This window comes from Battus philenor, unplaced genomic scaffold (assembly GCF_028537555.1).
Source record: "Battus philenor isolate CCGP_79_NKW_IND1 unplaced genomic scaffold, ilBatPhil1.0.hap1 SCAF_18, whole genome shotgun sequence".
Taxonomy (NCBI): domain Eukaryota; kingdom Metazoa; phylum Arthropoda; class Insecta; order Lepidoptera; family Papilionidae; genus Battus; species Battus philenor.
Genome location: NW_027181680.1, coordinates 12,966,530 through 12,993,396, shown reverse-complemented (window position 1 = coordinate 12,993,396; position 26,867 = coordinate 12,966,530). Strand labels below are relative to the sequence as shown.

General features: G+C 34.3%; 1 protein-coding gene across 8 annotated transcripts in view; it reads right to left on the bottom strand.

Annotated features, from left to right (window-relative positions):
• Nucleotides 1-2,517: 2,517 nt before the first annotated feature.
• Nucleotides 2,518-26,867, bottom strand: part of smash (smallish) — a 250,339-nt gene continuing 225,989 nt past the window's right edge. For 5 of the 8 annotated variants that reach the window (XM_068763759.1, XM_068763763.1, XM_068763761.1 and 2 more), the window contains 12 exons: nucleotides 22,146-22,278; nucleotides 20,228-21,883; nucleotides 18,392-18,712; nucleotides 16,663-16,998; nucleotides 15,447-15,608; nucleotides 14,085-14,141; nucleotides 12,492-12,958; nucleotides 10,812-10,935; nucleotides 9,951-10,058; nucleotides 8,426-8,553; nucleotides 5,782-5,918; nucleotides 2,518-4,879 (listed from right to left, as the gene is read on the bottom strand). In XM_068763759.1, the coding sequence (XP_068619860.1) occupies nucleotides 4,692-4,879; nucleotides 5,782-5,918; nucleotides 8,426-8,553; nucleotides 9,951-10,058; nucleotides 10,812-10,935; nucleotides 12,492-12,958; nucleotides 14,085-14,141; nucleotides 15,447-15,608; nucleotides 16,663-16,998; nucleotides 18,392-18,712; nucleotides 20,228-21,883; nucleotides 22,146-22,278 (3,817 nt within the window). In that variant the 3' untranslated portion in view covers nucleotides 2,518-4,691. Of the gene's footprint in view, nucleotides 4,880-5,781; nucleotides 5,919-8,425; nucleotides 8,554-9,950; nucleotides 10,059-10,811; nucleotides 10,936-12,491; nucleotides 12,959-14,084; nucleotides 14,142-15,446; nucleotides 15,609-16,662; nucleotides 16,999-18,391; nucleotides 18,713-20,227; nucleotides 21,884-22,145; nucleotides 22,279-26,867 lie in introns of those variants that run through there. The other 3 variants (XM_068763765.1, XM_068763764.1, XM_068763766.1) reach the window with 3 other exon arrangements.

Below are 26,867 nucleotides of genomic sequence, written 5' to 3'. Positions count from 1 at the left end.
TTATAACTTCCTAGACCTACCTGCACTAGGAAGAATTCCACATCGTACAGATAAGACCACTAAAGTTATAACAATTGTTCACTGCAAGGCATTGGCCACACCAAGAGATCGCGACGATGACTGATCTTCCGTATACAACGACTTCTCGCAACCTTGACTGTCGTAATAGGAAGTACAAATGATGTGCTACATCCACTGCCTCAGATGAGCAATTATTACATACGTCAGTGATTTTTAACAATATAAATAAACAAATACATTTATTCCAAAACCGCAATGGATAGCGTGACATAATTAAAATCCTTTTAATATTACGACCTTTATTAACAAGGATTATAACTCGCGAAGGAGGATAATGTTTTTAAGTATGCATTAGACTAGATCGTTAGGTTCAAGAGCAATCGTTCAAGGACGCTGTAAACTGGTTGATCGGCGTAAACGATCGGATGCGGTCAATTGTGGCCATTACAACGCTGCCCCGTAATCTCAACTGCCCATATAGCTACGGTCGCACGCCGCCATGTACCTTATGTAATTCAAGATCATCTTTGTTTTCTCCTTGTGTTTACTTTCAATTGACAGATTGATACCTGAGACAGTGTCTCTTGACTATATATATAGTTGTCTTACAAGTGTTTTCTAACGGGTGTACAGGATGATCAGTAATGGGCGTAAGTTTTAAAGTAGTAAAAGTTAAAGCCTTTTCACCTCTTTTTCAATCACCCTATGTAACGTAATATACGTATAAATGTATTACATTAATTTAAATAAATAAAATCTGTCAGCACAAAATCAGAGAGAGAAAATAAACAATAATTAATTTTCATACGTGTTAATCCGAATTTTACAAAGGCTTTTTCTTATTGTACAATAATTCCATTATTTATTATTTCTGAAAACATTGTTTTTGAGTAGTGTACCATACATTAAATTGATAACAAGTATATATAACTACAATAACCTGTCATGTTCTACATATAAAAGGTTCTTCTAGAAGTGTTTCTTAACAGACATAGGTTGCCACACTGACATTTAATAGGATCATGCCATTCATTTAAAAGAGATAAAAAAATTCCGAGCGAGTACTTAACTGAGTATTAAAAAAATTGTAGACATATATGTTATAAACATATAATTGTTGAAGTTGGACGCATATTTGTTGTGGAATTCTTCCTACGGCCGTTCTTCTTGGCGGTAATTACAACACGAAATCCGGAATATAAATGTGTATATTCATTAAGCTTAGCCCATATTTATACTGATTTAAAACTATAAAAACATTGTTCAACTAATATTGAAATCCAATTAAAATCGACAGCCAATCACACGTCGAGAAGTAATGTAGAGCGCCCTCTTTCGGCAGATGTAAATACAGAATTATATTTCTGTGGAATTCCCCTTTTCGATGAACCGCTGAAGATGACGTAATGTTGCTCCTACATTGTAAATCTTGTCAACTAATTTGAATTTCCTTTTTACTTATTAATAATAATGATAGGTCAAATATTTATTTATTTATTTAATATTCTTTATTGTACACGTTAAAATACATTTGATAAGTTTTACAATAATATACAAAAGAGTACAATGGGCGGTCTTATCACACAAGACAATCTCTTACAGACAACCATAGTATGGAAAAGGTAAAAGTACTAATAAAGGGTAGTTAGTTAATTATATCCATTAAATCCGATGAAACCTAAGCATTGTAGCGTTTGACGGTTTTGGTATAATTAAAAAATGTTCTCGTTCTTATAGGTAAATAAAACTAATACAAAATCTTGTAAAAAAATCTAAGTACAGCGAGAGGTTTTTAAGTGTAAAATAATGTTCATCGGTAGACGTTTTGAACCCTATTGGAAATCTGTGGGATTCCTCCTCGGGCTTGGGTCTTGGAGATAATGACAACACGAAGCTCAAAGTAGAAATGGGGCATTGACCAAATGTAACCCATATTTATACTAATACTAAAACCATGAAAACAATGTTCAACTAATAAAAATCGTCAGCATAATACAAGTCGGGAAGTATTTATATTTCTTAATAGAATTATATTTCTGTAGAATTTCCCATTTCGATGAACCGCTGAAGATGACGTAATATAACTTCTACAACATTACAATTCAACGTAATTTCTATGAATCAGCAAGTAATGAATTTAAGAAGTTATATATGTATATATATATATATATATATGTATGTATATATTTATATGTCTATATATGTATATATATATATATATATATATTTATATATATAGTTTTAGATATTTCAATTGTTACTAACACTTGGGAGTGAGTTATTTTATTGCTGTCTAAACAATATTGTGATATTAACCACAAAAAGAAGGTCGAAGTTTGTAGCAGACTGTTCTCAGATCAGGTTTTTAACTCATATAGCTTGAAGAATTGAAGGATGCTATTATAAGAGAGCTTAATCTAGTTTTAGTTACTATAAAAAGTGAGTCGTTTTGCATTTTTTCAAAAGAAAACAATGAAAATAAAACTCAAATTTTCGTTAAAATTTATTTATCGATATACAGGTTGTAGCTTTTATCATAAACAATGTACAGGCTGATCTTAATTAACGTAAGCGATCACACAGACGACGGGACCGACGGGATGAGAATAAAACACGACTAAATTAACATTAAACAGAGCGCAATTCATTTGTGCCCGCGACATATTGTTTCAACTATAATTTGCTGTTGGAGAAACTATCAAAATTTTATGATTTTGATATAGCAATATATAATACACTTGATTATGGAAGAAATATTTATTCTAGATATAACATTAAAAGTCAATACCTAGGTGTATATATAGAAAACTGTGATATGTATCATAGTAAGCCGCGAGCACAAATCAATTGCGATTCACACCAATGTGAGCGCGTACGAAGTTATACATTACAATAAAATAACCAACAGAAAATATTTGGATTAATTCCGTATTTCCTAATGTATTAACTATTAAAGCTTAAAATAAAACACACTACGACATAAATTAGAAATTTATTTACAAAATTATACAAAAAATAAACACCCAGCGATAAGTCGGGGGGACATGTGCCAGCGTATCCCGGTCAACTGATTCAAGTTCAAGTGGGAACTGGCATGGCACGATATGCGGAGTGCAGCTGCGCTTCTCTCGCGGGACAACTTAGTTCTCTAACTTATAGAAAACATCGACGAGATATGCAACTTAAACTGTTATAGGTAGGGAATTGGTTTGCGGTTTTATAACAAAAGCGTGCAATGATGGACTCAGAAGCTAGCTGAGTCGCACAGACGTTTTGACGTGCGAGACCGAGTACAGGAAGGGGGGTAAAAAGGAGAATAACAAGAGGGGATAAGAGAAGTGTGGGGCAGACAAGGTGAGTAGAGAGAGGAAAAGGCGGGGAGACGTATTAAGCTCTTTTCCCTTTATCCTTTTCAATAAAATTTTCCAATAAAGATCACTACATGGAGAAAAGGTAACGTGGGGATAAAATAGGGGGTGATTTAGGGAATAGGAGAGGATGGAGAATGGTATAGATGCCCATGAACCACGAGCAAATATTTCCTTCGCTAGTGTCTCCGTGCTTTACACATTTTCACTCCGATTTTAAATACACCGTTACATTTATAACATAATCACATTTGTTAGTGTAACTATTAACTTATTTCTTTTGTTAGTAGACGTTATGTTGGATGAACCATCTCACCAGTTCCAGTGGAACTAGATTTAACTGAACCACTAACAGCTTCACGTATCCACATGCACTAACTGTTACATTAAACTTTGCCTTTACCGTAGAAAATTAAATCACATTCATGTAAACCTAACATATTACGTAGTTAATATTTCTTTAGTTTATAAGTCTTTATGAAAGTTTCATAAGAGAATATACCTAAAGGGTAATGTGAGATGTATTAGTGTTATATGAAATATAAAGGTTAAACGATAAAACACCTTATTTTGTATACAGATAAGTCTATTTTCCCCTTAACTTTACGGTTAGTTTCTTCGTACGGGCACATTTTTTTTCATTCATAGAGATATTTGACGACATCGCTCACTGTAAAGTCATTATGTGAAAGTGTACCTTATACACTTGTTTTATGAATTAATTTTGGTAATTTTGCAAATTAAGCCTTTAATTGAATGCCATTGTTATGATGACATTATATTATTGGATGTCATAGGCTGTTGGGGCCGATAGGTTCTCAAGTGACGACCACGAGACGACCTCGAGACGACAGACGCGGCGTGGATAGGTCTACCATCTAGATAGACAGACTACATAGTCTAGTCATATGATGATCGATGATGAATGATTTTGCACACATCAGAATGGGCGCAGGGTAATAATGGGCACGGTGTCAACTAAGATTTAGACGACGTAACTAACGTTGTAGTTTGCCTCGAATGCGTTCACCAATCTGCTGCATAGAATGATGGGCACGATGAAGTTGAAGTTGGTGGCGAGTGGGTGATCAATCTCCCTGACCCAAATTTCTGGATCCACTTGATATTGGGCACAGTGCCTATTAATCCGTGCATGACGTCACTGAGTGACGTCACAGTTTGCAACAAATGCACAGTCAATCTGTAGATCCAGCAGTCGTTACTGATGCAGATGTCTGGAGGTAGTTCGGCACAGAATGACGGGCACGGTGCTTCACTAAGCTGTAGATGACGTCACCAGCTCTACACACAGGAGTACTTGGAGCCGTCGTCGGCTGAGTAGCAGTGGTGGCAGTGCAATCGAGATCCGCGCACGCGCACGTCGGCACCGTTGCGACCATCGCCCAGACGTGCACCGCACACGGCACATGAGAAGCACCACACGTGGTAGCACAGCGACAAAGATTCTATTATCATCGCCGCGCCGCGACCTGGAACATCACAACCATCAGTTAATTCTTCCAATGACATGTTTTTTTTTTAACCCCCGCTATTGGGAGCCTCTCGTACCCCTGTTTTGTTTGGGACAGGGACTTTATTTACAAATAATTTTTTTCGTAGTTTTATCTTTATTCTACACTCACTTTCATTCTTCTCAATTTCTTTTATTCTTCACATCCAATGACATTATACAGAGTGATAAGTTTTAAAATTTAACCAGGCATACTAAACGGGGGCCCACGTCGAAGTAATTAAAAATGGGACTATGCAATTCATAAGTGGGATTGCATGAAAATTTATTTGGTTTCGATATTGAAAATAATAATAAAACTACTTGAACATACAATGCGATTAAAATAAGGATAAGACGGGCTCTCGGCTAACTTCACTCATATAAGTACGGTCAGCATTAAATATATAAAATAAAAAAAAAAAATAATTGTTTTTGTTGATTGTTTAATTTGTTCTACAATGAGTAAAAGAGGTAGTGTTTTACATCGGCGAGCTCGAGAGATTATCAGCAAAGAGAAGAAAGAAGAGAAAAAACGTGCCATTATGTTGTTGGACCAATTAAAACAAGCAAGAATTGTACCAGGGCCAGATGGCAATATTCATATATCGCGTGATGTACTTGGAAGTTTCATTAAGCATTTGGAAACTGCTTCGAAGGTAACCGAGCGAGTGACTTTAGCCACTGGTATTATTTTTTAACACTGCATTTTTTGCACACTATACCAAGTTCCCGTTGTGACGTCACAACATGGCGCTAGGCCGGTCCTATTCTTATTTTAATCGCATTGTAGAGATTATTCAGCACAACATAATAATTAAATGAGCCTTTAAACATAAAACAGCCTATGGCTATGTCAGGTATAAAAAGAGAAATGATTACCGAGCTCCTCGCCGCAGTGGGAACACTTCCTCTTGCCGCTAACGCTCAGCAGCTTCTCCTCCCTTCCCTCCCGCGCGTCCCTCACGTCTCGGCCCTCCCGTGCGAGCCGCGTGTAGTCTTGTGGCAACTGTTGTTGGCTGAATACATTAATATTTTAATATGCTTATGTAAAACCTTCCATCATTTTTCTATTTTTAAATTATAAATGAAACTAGCTGATCCCGCAAACGTGGTTTTGCAAAAAAAATTAAAGTTTTTAATTAACAAATGTAAGATAAGGGTTAATCGTAGAGGGGTGAAAATTTAGGTTTGTATGTATTTTTGTATGCTGTATCATAATAAAATAAAAACCAAAAAAAATGTCTAAAAAATTAAAAATAAAATTTAGGGGTGGACCACCCTTATCACTTAGGGGTATGGAAAATAGATAGTAGCCGATTCTCAGACATACGCATGTAAAATTTGGTAAAAATCGGTCAAGCCGTTTCGGAGGAGTTCAAGATCGAACACCGTGACACGAGAATTTTATATATTAGATATTGATTTGCTTATGAAAAAGCACTTTTGAAAAAAAATTCGTGATGCAAATGTATAAGTGATACGGATAAATATTTCTACATGTGAGAATGAGACAACTAATTAGGTGTAATAAGTAGCGTAGATATAAATTCCCATAGAATCTTATATTAATAAATTTATTAACCCTTGGCAGATTTTTTTTAAATATTACATTAATATTCATACCACTTGACTTTTAAGACACAAGGATGCCAACAGAAAAAAACTAAACATGCGTTCGAAAATTAAGAAATTACCTAAACATTCACATACAAATGATTACTTTGCGTTCAAAATTAATGCCACTTTTTTTTTAATTCTGATCTATCTCTACAGATACATTATCAAGAAAAGAATTAACAAATTGAAGTCGCATCTATAATTTATGATTATTGATAATTTTAAATAAACATACATAGTGTTTGTTTGAGTATAAAAACTTTAACAAGAAGGTCAAACTTAGGTACTAAGAAGGTGCAGAAAATTGTGAATTTTATTTGAAAATATGCATTCATGAATTAAAAAAAACTATTTTTTTTGGACCTGAATGTCACTACCTTCTAAATGGCATTTGCAGATTTAGCGAGTTTAAGGTGGCAGAGCACAGATGGCGCCTTATCTAAGAACTGTTTTAAAATAGCGAAGGCATATAGGCATACTACTGTTTTACAGGATTAGGAGGCCGCCGAGCTAAGATAGCTTTGGTGGACGCACCATTGAGTTAAAAGGCCTAAAGCCCTCTACCAGGGGACCTCACTTGGGCTGTCAATATTACCCATTTAACATACCCACACAAGGTCTTCCGAAAGGACTGGTATGTTTTTATTTATAATTTATGTTTTTATATATTTTTGTTGCATAACAGTCCGTATGGATCATGGATCAATTGTTTTTTTTATTATATTACAATATACACACCAAACACTATCTATGTTACGTTTTGTCAGTTGTGTTTCGTGCGACAGAGATAACGCTCTACGAAGCCGATATTTGCCGATTGTCTCTTTCTAAAGGTCGATGTGCAATATTTATACTTCCACTGTTTCCTTACTATGGTTGTCTGTAAGAGATTGCCTCGTGTGATAAGATAGCTCTTTATACTTTTTTTGTATATTATTGTTAAACTATTTAAATGTATTCTAAAGAATATATATATATATATATATATATATATATATATATATATATATATATAAATTATATCGTAGTTTCGGCCCATATACGCCCAGTGCACGGTAGTCTCTCTGTAATAGTAAGTCTCTCCCAAAGATATCTTATGGGGGTATATTTCATAATCGCCAAACTTGACAGGCATGTTGGTGATCGCACTGTGGTATTATTGTACGCAGAGAACGCTTGTGCCCATCTTATATAAACTTGGTTTGAGAGTGGAAATCCTATTTAACGCACAAAGTGTAATATTTAAGGTTGTATACTTGGAACAGAACTATCAGAGTACAATAAAAAGGTTTCAGGTATTACATGCCTAAATATAACACAATAGCTGTCTAAATGAATTCAACAAGGAAACATGACTAGCGGAAGAATTATATTTCTACCAAAGCGAAAACCTCACGCTCTGATTCTGCCGATATGTCCTCGATGCCGAGTGGACTTTGGCGCTTTTCTCGGGAACTGGAGGTCTATACAGCATAATAAATAAATTTATCAAGAAATATTTATATCTATGTTATAACAAACTTAAAAATTCAAAACATGACTGCTAGTGGGCCAGCTATGTTTATTAAAGGTGGTGTAAGGCTTCTGGTATGTTGCAGTGTTTGTTTATACATATACGGTACATATACCAAAATTATATTATTTTCAATTTGTTTCTGTCTGTTTGTTTCGATTAATCTCTGAGATGGCCAGACATATTTCGACGGGAATTACACTGGCTTAGCTTAAGTAATAAGTAGTAACTTGGGATACTTCTATTTTAGAAAAATTCCTAAACGAAAAAAAGTTCTTCCAGCTTTGTGATAGACGTATCAGGGGAAGGGGGGGGGTCCCCCCGAATGTATGCGAATGTCTGTTAAAGAGAAATTATGGAAGACTGTGAAAAGGTCAGAGTAAAAGAAGTTACCTGGTGGGGATGGGGTGTAGGTGATGGTTGTGGGCAGTGGCGGTGGTACGCGATGGCTCGTGGTACGACTGGCGTTGGTTGGCGCGAATCTTGTTCTTGTGTTCCTCTATCCGGCGGTGTTCTGCCTCCTGGAATATTGTATAAATAAAACACATTACATTTTTGTAATATTAGAAACACCGGCTTTTAATTTGGCACGCCGCTAAATATGAATAGATTTTAACTAATCTGTGTATTCAAAAGTTGATTGTGATTCAAGAGTTGCAACAAATATTGTCTATGGAAAAAAAAGTTCACTTATTTTTAGGCGCCCCCAAAGATCGAGGCTCAGGGGCTAAAGAGTGAACAACAGACACCCTCGGGCTGTATAACAGTGATCACCATGAGGTAGCAATATCACGTCACATGAACTTGTGCGTGTATTGCACGGATGAGACTCAAGATGCGATCGCAAGGTTCAATGTGGCGAATACGGCAACCGCCGCACAGATACTGGCGCACAACCTGAGGATGCCAATATGGAGTAGGGATGAGGAAGTGGTCGAACGAAACGTAATGTTAAAAACTATTACTAGGCCGTCATGAAAAACAAGGCAGAAAATACTTTAAAGATACTTGATAAACACTAACATGGGAAAACAAAGGCATGGACGCTAATGTATGAGAAATATAGATTCAAAAAAAAAACTGTCATCTTACGAATTTTTCACTGAACAATGTATTTCTATAGAACACCATCTCTAACTGTTACCTTGAGAGAATTTGCATTATATTGAACAGTTGATTTAACATTGCAAGCTACCTTGACCTTTTATACATCGTCGCTTATTAATCTTTTATATTATCGAGTTTATTTATTTTTATTTATTTTATTTATTTAACAGTTTATTGTACACAATAAAAACATTAAAGTAACAATACAAATATAACTGACACAACAGGCACTACTTATTTCTAACCAGAAATTTCTTCCAGTAGGCCTACGGAAGGAGATTCATAAAAAGTAAGGCAGACACAACGTGCACAATAATTAAATTGAAATATTTACAATAGATACGACTTTTGACCATAATTACATACTTAACATGAACATAAATGTATACTTACATATTATATACTTACATAAATAAGCATAATAAATAATATATATACATAATATAAGCATAAATACATATATAACATATATAACTAAAAATATTATATATACTAGACAACTAGCGATAAATAGTGCTCTTTGACTCGCTTTTTAAATACAGGTAATGATGGACAATCACGTACTTTGTAGGGGAGAGCGTTCCATAATCTTGCGGCATGGACAGTGAAGGAATAGGAAAAGAAATCAGAGTGATGGGTGGGGATGGCCAGTGACGTCCTTACGTTCGTACGACAAGGTTTGTTTTTTTGTTTATTGAAAGGTTATTTCAGATAAAAAGGTAATCAACTATTAATTAAACTTATAATCATTTGAAAGATTGAATGACGACATGGTATTATTAAAACAATAAGTCATTCTATGAGATCATACCTGTATAAGCCAATGCTGGTGGTAGTTGTAATTAGCTGGTTTCCTGCTGCGTGCCTGCATCCAGTCCGCGTTGGAGATCAGCTTCGGTGTAGGCGCAGCACTCAGAGCCTGATGACATATAAAAAAATATCTTCTATATCTGTTTTAATGTTTAATGATCGAAATGTCCGATAGATGGCGTGACAATCAGAATTAAGTTTGAAAATAGAATCATTAATTTGAAACGATAAACATAGATTCAGCTTTGGCTAGGGACATATCATGGAGGCTTTTACGTCTGGTCACTTTATGGAACCTTCTTTCAAGTGACTTACGTGACGCTGCTAGAGTAAATAGCATAACCCTCTTTGATTATAGTACAACAATAAAGTCTTATCTGTAGCAATTGAAGTTACATATCATGCTTTTAGTTTGATGAATTTGGCTACTTTTAAACAGCAATCCTAAATATGCGATGCCTTTACAAATGCCAACACAAGGAACGAAGCTCAGAAGAACAGTACTGTAATAGAATACTGTTACAAAGCACGAGTTACAGAACCCTCTAAACAATAAACACGGAACCCTAGGATCAAGAAATGCTGTAAACACGCGTGACCTTGAAGTTATTTTTAGTACCGAGTATTATCTCGAACTTACCAGACACCTACCTTCATAAAACGCACGATCCGCTTTGGAAATATCGCAATAATCGATTTTATTGTGGATCTATGTAAACCTATGTATAAATATTTTACAAGCCAACAGCAACTACACATATTCCCTATTAAACCGTCATTTGTATTACTTAAAATAAAGGAATACTCTACAAGAGGGGTAGGAGGCATCGATGTTGGGGTGAGTGGTGATGGTGACAGTTACCTGCAGCGTGTGTCGCGTCATGGGGTGGTACTGTCCATTGGCGTTGGGCACCTGCTTATGACGTAACATCACCGCACTCCGATCCACATTCGCGTACTCTACAGCTGAAGGCACGCGACTGCTCCTGGAAATTTAATTATTCATTTATTGATCACAGGTCTATTATACAGAGAGATTTATTAATTAATATATAGTAAATAAAATACAAAAAAAATTAGTGGTGTAAAATGAGAATGTAAATATAAAATTACGTTACAATTATAATTGCAGAAAAGATCCCTGTTCACACATAGTTGGGGATTATGATTGACCCTAAAAAGGGGTCCATAAATTAGTGTTTAATATGGATAAGACATAGAGGACTCAATTTCTCAAGAATTATATTTAAAAAATCTTCACCAGAGATCGTTTATCTAAGACCAGACAGCATTTTCATTGTCCTTGATGACAACGCAGTGATAAGATAAAACGTTGATTGACAATTATTTGCATACGTAAAAGCACCTTATAAAAATGTTATAATAGAATTCAACACCTATAAAAACATACGTGTATATAAATTCATAGAAATTTTTTATGTGAAAATATATGGCTATATATTAATATACATAACGAAATAATCCATTTTCCTAGATTGGTAGGACTGTCTATAACATTTGCCAAGCGTATGTTTGTCAAAAGGTTGAATTATCTCCGAGTTACACATATTTTTAAACTGTTTTATTTAGTTCGACCCGTACGGAATTTGTTTATTTGGGTCAAAATTAGAAATTGAAATTTAAGCACCTTCCCGTTGTCAGATTGATCTGAAATTTGGTACACACATTTAATTTAGATGACAATACAATATAATAAAATCAATACCATTATAAATCTAAGATGGCCGCCGATACAAATTGGCGGATTACATATTTTTCCTACACTAGTAAAACACGATGATTATGTCAAAATTTAAAATTCAAGATGGACGCCGTTCCAATATGGCGGACTAGGTACATATTTTATCACAACCACCACAATATGGGTATCAAAAAACCGTTTAACTTAAAAGTTTTTTAAATGTATTTATTGTCAAATGTATCAATTTTGTCAAAAGCGTCAAATATCGATTTGTTGATGTCATACTGCATTAGTTCTTCGCGACTTATTGTCAAAAACTCGACAGATATCGTTCCACAAACACCGCATTAGACTGATTTTGCTCCGTGCGTCTGCTGCCTATTCAGTAATATCAAAAGGCCCTTTTGACACAATTGAAGAGATAGATACCGAGTCGATAATCTTGAAGGCTATACCGGAAAAAGAAAATGTGCGTTATGTAGGACTGGGATTACTTTAAAGGTGATGAAATTGATTTGGAAGAATAAATAAAGAATTTACATTAAATATACAAATTCACCTTACTTTTTGATTACAGTTTTATGTACATAGAGACTCCTTGATAGTCTGGGCCATTTTTCAAAATTTAAACTTTTCGCGAACAGCAATTGAGTACGTATTTAAAAGTATATAATATAATATACTACTGGCTATAAATTTCTTATGCTTCATAAAATTGGTGCCTATTCCGTTGGCAACTGTTTACGGTGTGACAGTAAATTCCAGTGTTATATAAGTAAATTAATTGATAATAAATTATACATTATTAGTATATATATATACGTTAATATTAAATCTCACCTCATTGTGATTTCTCGTTCAATAGACTCCCGGCTCCTCGGCTTGGGCGGCAAAATAGGCTGCGACGGTCGCATCATGTTTGGCACGACCCTCCTCTCCTGGTACTTGGTTTTATCTTCATACAACACTTTTCTACTTTCCTCCACTCCGAAATGGCTTTGTATGTGCTCCTCTGATACGAAAGGTTTCCTCTTCATATTCTCGTCAAACACAGGCCTCTCAGGTACTTTCGGAGGCAGTGGGGTATAGGTCTCACTGATCAGTAAATTCGGCATTGAATGTCTGTAATTCTGATTGACCTTCTTCACTCTGCTAGTTGGTGTTCTTTCAGTCACATGCGCTACACTTGAAACATCCTGAACGGATTTCTGAATTATTCTATTTTGATCCCGTAGCAGGTTCTCCCTCTGTCTTCTTAACTCCTCTTGTTCCAGTTGTAAGAGTTCTCTTTCGAATCGCAGTACTTCCTATTAGGGAGATTCAGATTAGTTTGTTAATTATTTTTAATTAAGTTTAACTAGTTAAAATTTTTAGTAGCAACAGCATTGAGTGCAATAAGCTTAAGTATAAATGATTTAGGTAATTCGTGTAACAGATTTCGGTTGAGTGTTTTAATTATTAATAAATTCATTAATGTTAACTTTGTTAGATCACCAACCGAAATATGATACGATTGTTAAACACCATTCATATATTATATCACAACTTTATCCTATGTCCACTACTGGGCATAGGCTTGCCTTTATGAATTTCCAGTTCTTATTGGAAGCGGCATGTTTTTCATTAATAACAGACTACTTTAACAGGGTCATCTGTCAATCCGTGATTTTTTTAACAACTTGGCTGCCGGTCTAGCGACGCGGAGTACGTAGTCAGGGGCCGGTCTCGCGCCGGCGCGAGATGGCCGCTAACCAACTTTTATAAGCTAATATGACGTTGGCATCGCGCGATGTAAAATGCTAACGTGTCGAACTATTGGTTTTTAGTTATCTTTTATATTTTTTTTATTTTGCCTCTGATATGAGTGCGAGAAAAGGTCCGAAAATTAAGAAAACGCGAGCACTGATAGAGAATGCCTTATGCAGTGCCGGTTTCACGCCGGTGCGTGATATTTTTGATTTCATATCTTCTAATTCAACTATCTTATATATGCAAATGGTAATTATTTAACAACATTGGAATTATTTTTATTAAAGAATCCATTGCGGGGTAGATGAGTTTAATATTGATATTACGAGAGACGATAACAAGGAATTTAGTGAATAACAGCAAAGAGAAAAACACAAATCCCGGCAGATAGACACTTATGCTTTGTTTGTATACATGTTGTAGAACCCAAAGACTTTTACACAAATTTTAAAACAATAAATATTCACAGAGCACTTTTTTGCGTCTATCCTCTTAACTACCCTCGTTGTAACTTTATTTTTTAAATAATCAACAAAAATAAAGAAAGTTGGTTTCTGATCGACTCTCGTGACCAAGACACTGGCAGCGAAGCTGTCGCCCCGTATATAATTGATTCGTATATTTGTGAAATAATAACTGAATAGTGTTTATAATATTGAGTTTAGTGTAAAACATGTCAGTCACCTTTGTATGAACATCGTCAAAATGGCCGTCTGGAAATTCCTCGTTAGTGCGTACTTCCTGCAAAGTTACACCACGGCGGCCATCTTGTTTATTGTTATTTACACACACAAAATGGCGGATGAAAAGAATTTTAACTTATTCAAAAGAACACACTGTTAAAATGGACAAGCTTAAGTGATTTATTAATTAAAATTAACAATTTAAAATATCAAAGTGAAATTAAAAAAGCTTTATTGTACAATTAGGATTTGTATTAAAATAGTAAATAATTAGGTAGCCATGCCAACGGAATGCGTGTAAAAGGAATAAATAAAAGGCGGAGATATAATTCGAAATATATGATTTTATTAACGCAATAGATACAGTACAAGCTTCAACCATAACTAATCTATAATCAAAATACAATATATCTATAAGAGATATACAAATATATTAGGAAAGCGGTGCTATGTTAATTTAGCATATTAATATAGCGCTAACACCAAGTGTATTTTGTTAAAAGCTAAATGAATATTTTTTAAAAATAGCTTAAAAAATAGCATATTATTTATTCAATAAGGTCCCGACATGATTTCGAGATTTCCCAGTACCGAAAAGAATATATACAATTTTAAAAGATTCTTTTTATATATGCGTATCTCAATACTAAATAACAGTTTATTAACATTCTAATATAATTAAGAATAAAGAGTTATATTATTTTAATTATATATGAAGCTAGGAATGCTTTCTGAAGTTTTAAAATTAAATATCGACATATACTAACTGTTTCTGTAAGTAAAAGTATTTTTTTTCTGCAAAACAATAGCAGTGAAGTTATTGATACCTATCTAAACAACCTCATGCAAAAATATATCTATCAATACAACATTTATTCGATTATTACAATACCCGGCGATAAATATTGCACATCGACCTTTGGAAAGAGACACTCGGCTGATTTCGGCTTAGTAACGTTATTTCTGTCGCACGAAATACAACGACTGACAAAACGTCACATAGATAGTGTGGGACAGAGATAGTGTTCTACGAAGCCGAAATTAGCCGATTGTCTCTTTCCAAAGGTCGATGTGCAATATCTATCGCCGGGTATGTGAAATGTTAGACTATGTTACATATATCTAATAAAAGAATGAAATAAAAAATATATAACTATGGTACAGTTTTTATTTTTAACTGTTTGTAATTCTATTAAATGATACATTTGAATAAATAAATGTAAATTGTTAATAAATTTACTATTTCATTTTGTACACAGTAAAAAGTATGGGTCCTGTAATATACCTTGTGGTATACGGTAAACATGTATGACAGTTATTACGTTTAGCGATAGATCTACTATAGGCTTCATTTAATCCTCACCTGTTGCTGTTGAATCTTTTTATCCAAACTATCTATTTTAGTTTGGTCGTTGTCGGGAGCCCCGAGCGACGTGAGTTTCGTGGTTAGGTCTTCAGTGAATTGTTCAGTTTTCTGCTTAGTAGATTCTTCTTCATCTGATGTTACTGTTACATTTGTACAAGGCTGTAAGTAGAATTGGAACTTAATTTTTCTTCACCAGATCCATGCAATGTCTTTAACTGATTTATGACTCATGTACTGTCTTGTTAGCAAAAATCAATTTAAACCAGTAATTCCCGTGGTCTATATCGACCCCTAGGGGTCTATGATAACCTGCAAAGGATCTACGTCAGCGAAAAAAAATTTGGGGGTCCACGATAGTGAATCTCAACACATACACTGATAGCACCTATTTACTTACATCATACTATCTTATAATATCAAAACATTTACATTATTTATAAAAGTTCCTATGAAGTAAAAAAAAATATTATATATGTTTATAAAATTGTGTAAGTTGTAGGATGTTGGTATTCGCTTTGTGGTCTCAATACATTTTCAACATACACTAAACTTCACTACAGTTAAAAATTTACAGGAAATCAATATCAGGTAAGTAGGGGGTCTACCCAACACGGAAAAACGTGGCAAGGGGTCTACGACACAAAAAAGTTTGGGGAACTCTGATTTAAACACTTATCAGTGTAATGAATTTTTATTACTACATCGTATTTGTGAGATTGCAGCAGATAAAACATAGTGATGGAAATTTCATTTTGAATTCTTTTGTCATTTGTCAGTAAATATCTTTAATGCTATTACAGCTATTTCATCTTTACCCTATATGTGACTTGAATGCAACAAACCAATAACTTCTGCCTGTACAAATTCTACACGAATAGATAGTAAATCATAATTATTTTGATACATAGTAATTCAAATTTTGTTAACGCCTTTTTTTACTACATTAAAATTACGCTATTATTTTTGAAATCAACAAAATATTTGGATAGGGTGTACCATATATTGATTGACAGCAAATTAGGTATATATATTCACACTTTTTACACTTATGACCAATCATCCTGTATATATAGAGCTATACACAAGTATGACTGAAATGTAAACAATATTATATGTAAATAGATTAAAAATGGAGATTAATAACATACAATCAATCCTGTAAGAAAATGCACAGAGTACAAATATGTTTTTTTTAAAAGAAAAAATAAGTTACCTCACTGTTTTGTCTGCTATGTGGATTAGATGTTTCCGGAGAAGACTGTCCCTTATACCACGCTTCAGCAGAGGGTCCTCTATCAATGTCGACACCAGAATCCCTGCTGTCTCGTAACTTTGCGTCCATTTCATGCGACAGAGTTTTCTTGTAAAGCAGTTTTTCAATTTTAGTCTCTTCTTGAAGGAAGGAAGTGATATCAGGCCGTGGCGCCAATGTAAGGTCTGCATCTAAGTAACTGTCATCAACTTGTCCTTCGATCCCGAGGAACGAGGTGCGTTTATTTCGTATCTCCTTTTTGATGCGGCGAGCGGAGCTTGTATGTTTGAAATTGCCCTGAGAACAAACATATGTTTTGTTATTAAAATATATGGTCTTAATTACTTATTAATAAATAAAGTAAGGCCTCCCGTAATTCCATACGTGTGAGCAGACATCTGTATAACAATAAAAAAATTCTTATTGTCTACCATTCATTCTCCTTTCTTCTCTCCACAAAATCTTTCATTCCTTCAGATTCTTTTCCATGCATATAGCGCCTTCTGTCCTAGATTCTACATTTACATTTATTCATTTAATTTCTCTACTTCTTTTGGTTTTTACATTCTATTTCTTGTTAGCTATATTACAGATTACATAGAAATATATTAAAATAAATAAAAATCTAATAAAATTTGAATTAAAAAAACTATACTAACTATATATACACACACTATTTGAAAAAAAAAAAGAACGAGTATTCATGAACGCGTCTCTCTATCTTTGTCTGTATGTCTAACTGGGTACGTTTCTCTCTCTCTCTCTCTCTCTCGTTGTGTGCAAGTAGATCTAGTCTTCCATTGGCCCGTTATATTAAATGCCTACAGTTGTGTCACATTAATTGAACAGTACTACATAAGAAATCAAATAAACATGTTAGACATTGAAATTCAGTTTGTTCCTACCACTATCTTGTCGCAAAGGATGTTGCATTGGATAGCATTCTATGCAATATTTCTTTGAGGCTTGAACCAAAGCGTAATCTATTGAATACAGAGTTATAATAATTTAAAAGTTATCTACCGTCCACCACATACTATAGTACGACAACAGAGTTAGTCAATCAAAGGTATTTATTTGATAATATGGATTAGTTTAAAAAGGAAACTGCAAAATTAATACATATGTTTACATGTGTTATTTAGATATGTGTTATAAAATTATCAGCTAATCTGTTATCAAATATGACTAATCCGTTTGGATGTTATATATTAATGATTTCACTATTTGTAAGTATTTATATCTCAACGTATTCATTTCAGCCGTAGGATGAATACATGTACACATTCTTTTCATAATATTTCCAATAAGACCGGATGGAAAATTCTCACATCAAGCCTTTTCTGACGACCTTAATAAGGATATATGTCTACCTTGTGAGTATATATAATACGCTGCCTTTGCTGGTACATGGTCTCTTTTCATGGTAGTGGGTGTTTCAGAGAAAATTTAGTACCCCAGGGTTGGAAATATCTCGATCTTGGACACTAGTCTTTATTGTGGGCTGAGTAGATAGATATTTTCTAGGTAATCCTCAACTTTTCTCATCAGAGCTTGTGACAGGCAACAGCCAAGTCCAAAAATGATTCACCTTCAGTAGTAAGAGATACGACCCAAGGAGACCTAATTTAATATTTAAATGACCGAAGAAAAAAAAATCAGAAAATGTTTATATGAATAACAAACTTACATTTCCAAGGAGTTCGTCTTCAGTAGCATCTTCTGATGGCGGCGGTGGAGGCTTTTCTTTCGGAGGTTCTAGAACATTCGTTGGTAGATCCAATGGGAAGGCGCCCGCGTCGTCTACTGTGTTCTGATAGAATATATCAATATTTTCATATAACGGCGCCACTAATACTTTGTTATCGATGTCAAAATCAAATACTGCTTTATCAGTGGCTTTCACATCGCTATTATTATCTTCCTGTATATCTTCCTCCATCTTGCTACTGTCCGCAGCGCTATCTTCAGAATCTAACTCTTTAAACGCTAGTTCTAGAGCATCGATGACCTGAGGAATATTAATTATTTTTGTTACAACAGAAGTCATAGGCATATATACACATATATTATTAAAACACAAAATAATATAAAACGCAGATTAATATAATCTAAAATTAATCATAGTAAAAAAAGTTTTAAATTATTTAAAATGCAAAATAATTAATAAAATATATTTATAAAAGAATATTACGACACCAAAGCACACGTGCAATAATGCGACACAAGAAATACATGCCAGAATTACAAGCAGCAGAATGTAAAGTAGCTTATAAAATCATAATGCAAAGAAAGTGAAACAGCTAGAAGAAATATAGCACCAAATCTTACCTCTTAACCCATCACCAAAAGCCGATGTAACAGTTCCGTATGAAATAATGACCTTCGATGAAAAGTACTACGTACATGAAAACATCTTAGAAAGGGGCGTTTGTAACAGACACTCAGAGCCTACTAAACCACAATCACAAGATACGGCCTTGTTTGATTAAGATATGCGTCGCTCAGATAAAATTACGTTTATCATTACTCATATAATAATGTACCCTGATCCTCCTACGACTAAACACTTCTTCATTATCGAGCTGTTACATGAAAGGAGAATGAACACACATAAATAAAACCAAAACGTAACAGTGCAACATATATTTCCGATAATACGCATTTACAAATATCACGTTCAAGAACATTTCTAGTGATTCAAAGATGCGGCTACATTGAAAAATTTCGATACCTTGTATGGATGCTATACTACAAACCCTGTGATTTTCACTACAGATTTATATGATTGTATGTTTGTGGTTGAATTGTGTTAAACCAATCTAGATTAATTTGTTTTAGCACGACGAGTATAATAATGATAAACTAAGTTTCACTACGGATGATATGAATTAAACACTGTTACATGGAGTATAGGAATCGAATGATGTTACTAAAACTAATATTGTTTCATGATAAATGATCGGCAGTCAGTAGACTAAAATTTTTAGTAAAATTCAAGAGATCATAAAAATTCTAGAAAATTTAAAGCCTATATCATCATTTCTCATCTCTCTTGCTAAATGCAATCATGAGAAAAAGAATAGGAAATATTTAATAATAGCATTCAATGCAGTAGGCCTTATTTACTATCATTGGCACTTGTTAAACATTTAGTTGTTGTTGTTTTTATTGTTGTTTTATTGTTAATGAAAAGTATGGTCTTCCTTCTATTAGGTTCTAGGCAACATTTGGTACGTTTTTGCCAGAACGGATTAGAATCTTGTACATCGTCTGCCGAAGACTTTGCATGATGGTTGAATTTGCTGTTTTCATTATTTGTTATAACAGAGTCCTTGGGACTACTTAACACGACCGGGTGAGTGGGTTCGCACGGTTCGGTCTGATCTGTTTTTTGATGAGTGGGTGATGTTACATCAGCTACATTATTAGTAAGCATTTTATGATTATCGTTTAGTAATTTTAGCGTTTTAATGGAATTCTTTGGCGAAATGTTAGTAGTAGTTGTAATGTTAGAAACAGTTACCATTGGCATGCTTTTGCAATTAGGAGAATTGTTAGTGGTACAAGTTTCGTTAGTATTAACATTGCTCCCTTGCCCAGTGTTTCGGTTGTTGCAAATTTCATTCAAATTGAGGTGTATAGTCATCTTCCCCTGAAAGACCACAGTATCGCTTTCTGATGCAGTAGACACGGGATCATTTAAACTTACACTGGAGTCTTGATTGTCCAAACTTTTAAGTGTGTCTTCGTCTTCTTTGTCGACCTGAATTTCAGTCACATCTTCAGTGACACTTGGTTCTTCTTGTTGTGACAGAGCTTGAACATAATTGCTGCTGCTATCGGTATCCTCAGCTTTGCTGTCTTGTTCCTCTGCTTCTTCTAATATAATATCACCTATTACCGTAGAAGCGTGTTCAGTGTTCCTATCTTCGGTTTTGATTGGTTCTAAACCAATCATGTTATCTTCGTTAGATGATTCATATTCGGAAACTTCAGTCATAGGTTCTCCTATGGGAGAAGCTACTTGAGTTAAATCTGCTATGTCATCTGGAGGCGCACATGAGTCTCTTGCGGTGTGTATTCCGCTGTCTTCCGTCTCGATATCACTTGGAACAGTGTTGTTTTGCATCTCAGCGCAATCGAAGTCCTCTAAACTTTGCACCCTTTCAAATGAATTTGGCGAAGATTGACTATTGATGTCTAAACTATCAAGAGAACGACAGAAGCTTTGCATTTGATTTTCTATTCCGGACAAACTAGACTTAAGAGAACAGTCCGAGTTTTTATCTTTCAAATCATCACAAATTTTAATTTCACAGTTGTCACTGCCAACGATCTCGTCCTCAACAGAAATTTTAGGAATTTCTTTATTCTTTGCAGCATCCAGACATGAAAGTCTTTCCTTTAAGCTCATAGAAACTTCTTTAACTTCAGCTTTAGTTAACTTTCCTTCTTCTTCCGACGTTTGCGATTTAAGGCTATTTAATCGTTCCTTGAGACTCTTTGCATTGTTCAAATCTCCGTTGGACAGCCTTTTAAATTTCTCTGGTTCTGTTGATTTAATTTTTTCTAATGATGATAATCTTTCTTTTAATGGTTTGACTTCAGTAGGTAACTTGGTCAGATCGTTAGCAGATTTCTGTAAATGTGATTCTTCAGTGAACTTCTCTAAGCTTGAAAGCCTATCTTTGATAGACTTTTTATTTGTAATATCAGGTAATCTTGGTTTATTAAACTGTAATTCTTGCGAATTTTCTCTCTCGAACTGTTCTCTTCGTTTGTGTATGTCCACTTTGGGCAAATCTTTCTTTTGATTATTATTGTTTTTAAGATCAATTGTCCTTTCTTGTTGCAAGGAGGTGACTTTTTGCTCTATTTTGTTACTGACAGACGTTCGGATTCTATTGATGTCGCCGTTGGATTTGTCGGGCGATTTATCTTTATTGAAATTATTATTGACAACTGTCTTAACAATGTTGCTGTTAGTCTGTGAAATGATTCTGGATTTGTAGCCCTCAATGGCGCCTTCGTATGTGTACTCCTCGGGCTCGGGGGAGCTGATCGTCGTGGTCGTACACGTGTCGTATTCGTTGGCACTCGAGCCGAGCTTGCGATTGTTTCCGCAATTGGATATGTTATCGACGTCCGAGTGATTTTTGTCGAGATCCATGCCATCGCTCTGAAAATTTAAAAAATTCACTATTATTAAAGCTTAATCAACATTTTTTATGACACTGGCGCTAGTCTAGTAATCAAGAACCGGGACCAATGATTGAAAGCGCGTGTTTATTTCAAATTGGTAAAGATGAATATCATAAAGAAACTCTTAAAGGAACAACTCTTTTAATAGGAGAATATGAACTAACATTAGTACATTATTTGGCTTATCATAATTTTCAAAGGAATATCGTGCAGTCTGGGCAATATATGAATGTCCTTACGGCGAGACTGTGAGTGTCGCAGTCCTCGCTGAGGCTACTCTTGGTGCTGGAGGTGCCGATGCCGAGGTCACTCAGGTCGTGGCCGTCATCGTCCGTGTACAGGGCGAGCGGGTTCCGCCTTCTGCGACCGGCTCTGCGAAGAAAAATATAATACCTTATTAATACTATCATTAAATATATTCTGCAACTAACATAATTTAAAAAAAATCTGCTGGGCTCTCCTTAAACTTCTGATGCGTGAGAGAAATCCTCATCTCACTTTTCTCCTTATATTTGACGTTTTTTACACTAATATTGTAAATGATAATTTTTAATTGATGCGTTTGGTGCAAATTTTGATTTAAAACATAGATGAGCCGGTGATGGTCTGCAGGGCCATGATTGAAAATCAGTGTTTCAGGCACTAGATGACACTGGTTACTGAATGATCTTTTTCATATACTACTGCAACACACATTTATACCTTCAGACATATATATTTTTATTAGTAATATGTCTTTTAGTCATGTTATGTTCTAGTGTTTTGTTTTGTTTATTTATTTATGAATACCAGCAGTACACATAAAATAAAAGTAAAAATCGATTATATACAACATTATAGAAAGAATGATCTGACCAAAACAAATGAAAAAAAATTGTGTGATCGCACGTAAGAGAAACATCTGATTTACGACTTTAGACACCAAAACAGTTCTTAATTTGAAAATGTTTCTGAAAATTCTAGGCTTTGTGTTTAGAAATATTAAAATCAATTAAAAATCTATCATAGATACAATGAATAATTAAGATGGTTTCTAAAGACTACAAAAACCGTAAAAGATATTTTGTTATTGTTTTGTACTTGTAATTACGTGTATTATCGTGGTGTGAAATAAATATTTATGTATTTATTTATATTACAGAATCATAATTATGTATCGTTGATATATCTAAATAAATAAATTTTAGAAACCTCCGTCAAGAAAATATTAGGAGGATCGGAAAGCAATGTCGCTTTTTTAAGTTAAATTCACACGACTACATTTTTAACAAGTTTTTATTTCTGATCTACAATATGTTCACCTTCGTTATCAACAACCTTTTGCCACTTAGTATACAAAATCAAAACCGGAGCGGTAGAAATAAATCGATTTTTCTGTAAATATGTCGAGAGAAACGACATTAATTTCAAGTACTTTTAATACATAAGACATCGCTGAGGGAATGATTAGACCAGATTGTAACGTTCCTCGTAGCAAATATCTAATCAATTCCTCAGGACTAACCATGAAGGTAATATCATGGGTGTGGACTTCCTTTTCCCAGTTGTGAGTGATGCTTGGGGCGGCGTTCGTTTGTAATTGCAGTCGTTTGCACATTGACTAATGTTGCAAGAAGGCTTTCTTAATGTACACTTGTTAAAATGTATTCAGTTTATTTTAATACTCGATGTACTTCGATCTCTTTAGACACCAATATTGGAGATATGAATACATTTACTTGTCTCATACATCCCATCATAAATTACTACGTAACTAGGAAAAATATGTTCCGTGATATCTATTAAACGAATATTTAAATGTTAAGAATCTATCTTGATCTATTTTGATTTCATTTAGGCTATATCTGATAGAGTGTATATGTATAAATGTGTATTGTTAAACTCTATTAAAAGACGTTGAGTTTCTTCCTGCTTCTTCTCCACAAATATTAGGGGGACCAGAATGTAATGTTACATTCGCAAGTTAAATTCACACAACTATATATATTTTTAACAAGTTTTTATTTCTAATCAACAATATATTCACCTTCGTAATCGACAACCTTCTGTTATTATCTAGTATACAAATCAATACCGGAGCGGTAAAAATAAATCGGTTTTTCTGTAAAATATGTCGACAGAAACGACATTACTTTCCGGTTCCCCTAATATAACACCCTGTGAAGCAGAGTAGAGTCAAAAATAAAATAGGAAATAAGTTGAAGATCAATAAGAGTTCTGTTAAAAGTTCCAATGTTGAATGAATGAATTTTATCTTTATACCAAATAGCTGTATACTGAAGAACCTGCACGTAGAATATATAATTATCTGGCGTTGTAATTTCATTTGCGTCATTTGACTGACTCAGTGTTCTATCTGTGTGTACAACACGTCACCGGACCGAACCGAACCCAGGTTACTCAGGAAATGAGAAATGTTTTTCATGGCATGACTGAATGTTTACATTTCAGTACATCGCTATTTATATACAGGTTGATTACTCTATACGTCAAAGATTTAAAGAATACACTCTATACAAAACTCAATGGTTTCAGGAAAAATATACGACGTAATGATATTATAGTAACGAAGAGTTTATAAATTTATAATTACGAAGTATTAAAATTAATAATTGTTTATTATCTGTACCTGTACGCTTTATATTACAAGTTAGAGGCAGGTAGATTCCTAATAAAGTAATTACTGTACAATAACCGGCGATAAATATGGCACATCGACTATTGGAAAGAGACAATCGGCTAATTTCGGCTTCGTAGAGCGTTATCTCTGTCGCACAACTGACAAAACGTCTCATAAATAGTGTGTGCCGGGTACTGTAACATATTTCAGAGTGATCGTTTTTAAAAATGTAATTTTAACGTTTTCCGTTCGATTTTAAAAGCGCCCGTACGATTATTAAAGCTGCCGCCAATTTTTTCAAGAAAATCGTACTAAGAAGTTAATTAAAAATAAATAATATTGTTTCATCTAAATTTAATCACTCTGTATAAAATAAACGTTAATGTTTGTTTGTTATAAACGCGAAGATGACGCAACCGATATTAGATATGTATTAAGAAAATGTAATTATTCATTATTACAATATTTTCTCGAATCGCGATGACCCGGTAGATGTGGCGTGGGTAGGTCTTCCACTAGGCAACCTTCAGGAGAGGTTTTTTTTAAAGAATTTATATTCCACAGACAGCGTCCATACCATTGTTTTTACTATTACATTTGATATTTCCCAATTTTTTTTGCTCACGTTTTTTCATGTTACAGTGTTTAAGTCTCTTAATTTATTTACTAACTTAAATCGTAAACTATTTAAAACTAAATTGAAGTTAACTAATATTGTTTTGAACCTTCGGTGTCTTGTTAGTTTTTCAAGGCGCCCTAACAATGTTCAGTTTTAAAATTGCGTTTGCGACCACTTCAACTCTACTCCATATTGCCACCCTTAGGTTGTGCGACAGTGTCTGTACAATTGTTGACCTTTCCGCCACATCGATGAATCTTGCGATCGCATTTTAAGTCTCGTCTGTGCAATACACGCGCAAGTTCGTGTGATAAATGCGTACGCGGCAAACAATGCGAATCACACAACCGCCACCGCCAAATTACTCAACACGTGTTTCACCCCTCCACGGGGCATCTTCAGGAATTATGTTACACCGATTAGTGTCTCAGTGTTTATCAGCGGGCTGGCGGTCGGTGCACTTTATTGCACGACTACCACTGCATGTGCGGAAGTGGCTAAATATTGGTCCTTTTCTTACTCAAGAAAGGCAGCTTAAAACGAAGACTACATAATATACTACTTGACTACATAATAGACTATATATATTGGTTTCCCCCAAAAATATAAGTATTAAGTTTTTAAAGTACATTTAATATGATGTTTGACTTACTGCATGTAAAATAAAAATATTTAAAATCTTTGAGTGTATAACATCGCATAAGAAGCCGAACATCAGGTCATCAGCGTAAAAGTAACCGGGAAGCCATTATGTGTCAATCCGGGAGAGAAAAAAACAAGGAAGTCACCGGCGAGCATTAAAATATAACTTCGAGGAAGATTACATCTGTGCGTACAAGATACCTAATCGAAGTTTTTTTCAGCTTGTCATTAGTTTTAAAATAATAATTGTAAACATTGATCATAGAAGTATCGATGTTGAGAATAAGGTTGTATATAAGTATAGATAATTTATGACAAGAAGGCCAGAAAAGCTTAATTTTTATATGTACACCAATAACTCACTTTGCGTCGTGGTTACGTTCCACAAAAACACGAAGCAAATTGAAACGCCGCAAAGTGAATTTCTATATGAATTTATGTAAATTTTCTATAACAAACCATGTAAAGATCGAAGATAGGTTCCAGGGTTACGAAAATATTAACTTTTAAAAAGAAAATTGAACAAAGTAAACATTTAAAAAACAAAAATAACATAACTCTGTCAATAAATAAATTGGAATAATATTTACCTTTTTTGTAACCAGAATCAACACGTAAAAATTTATATAAATTTATAATTCTCTTTAAAAAAAAGCACAACACACTACATTACAGCACACTACGTAATTGAAACTGAACTCATGAAAGTGAAAATAAAACTGTTTTCAAATTGCGTTGATTTTAAGTAAGAAAGGGAATCCCCGAGTTTTGATAGCATGGCGCAATTAGAAACAAAAGTGTTGCTATCTTTTAAAAAAAAAGAAAATTTCAAAAAAAAAATTAAAGACTCGAACCCCAAACAACGCAACTTCGAAAATGAAAACAACACAACTCCGAACAGTGAAAATTAGTACTAATTAAGCAGCGACGCAACTTCAAAAAAACGCAAAACGAAACGACGCAAAGCGAGGTATTGGTGTGTATTGGTGAAGATGACCCGCCAGCTTCTTATAAAAATTTCGGAACAGTGAACTAATGTATAAAATATTATGAAACCCCATGTCTTTCTTCATATAATTT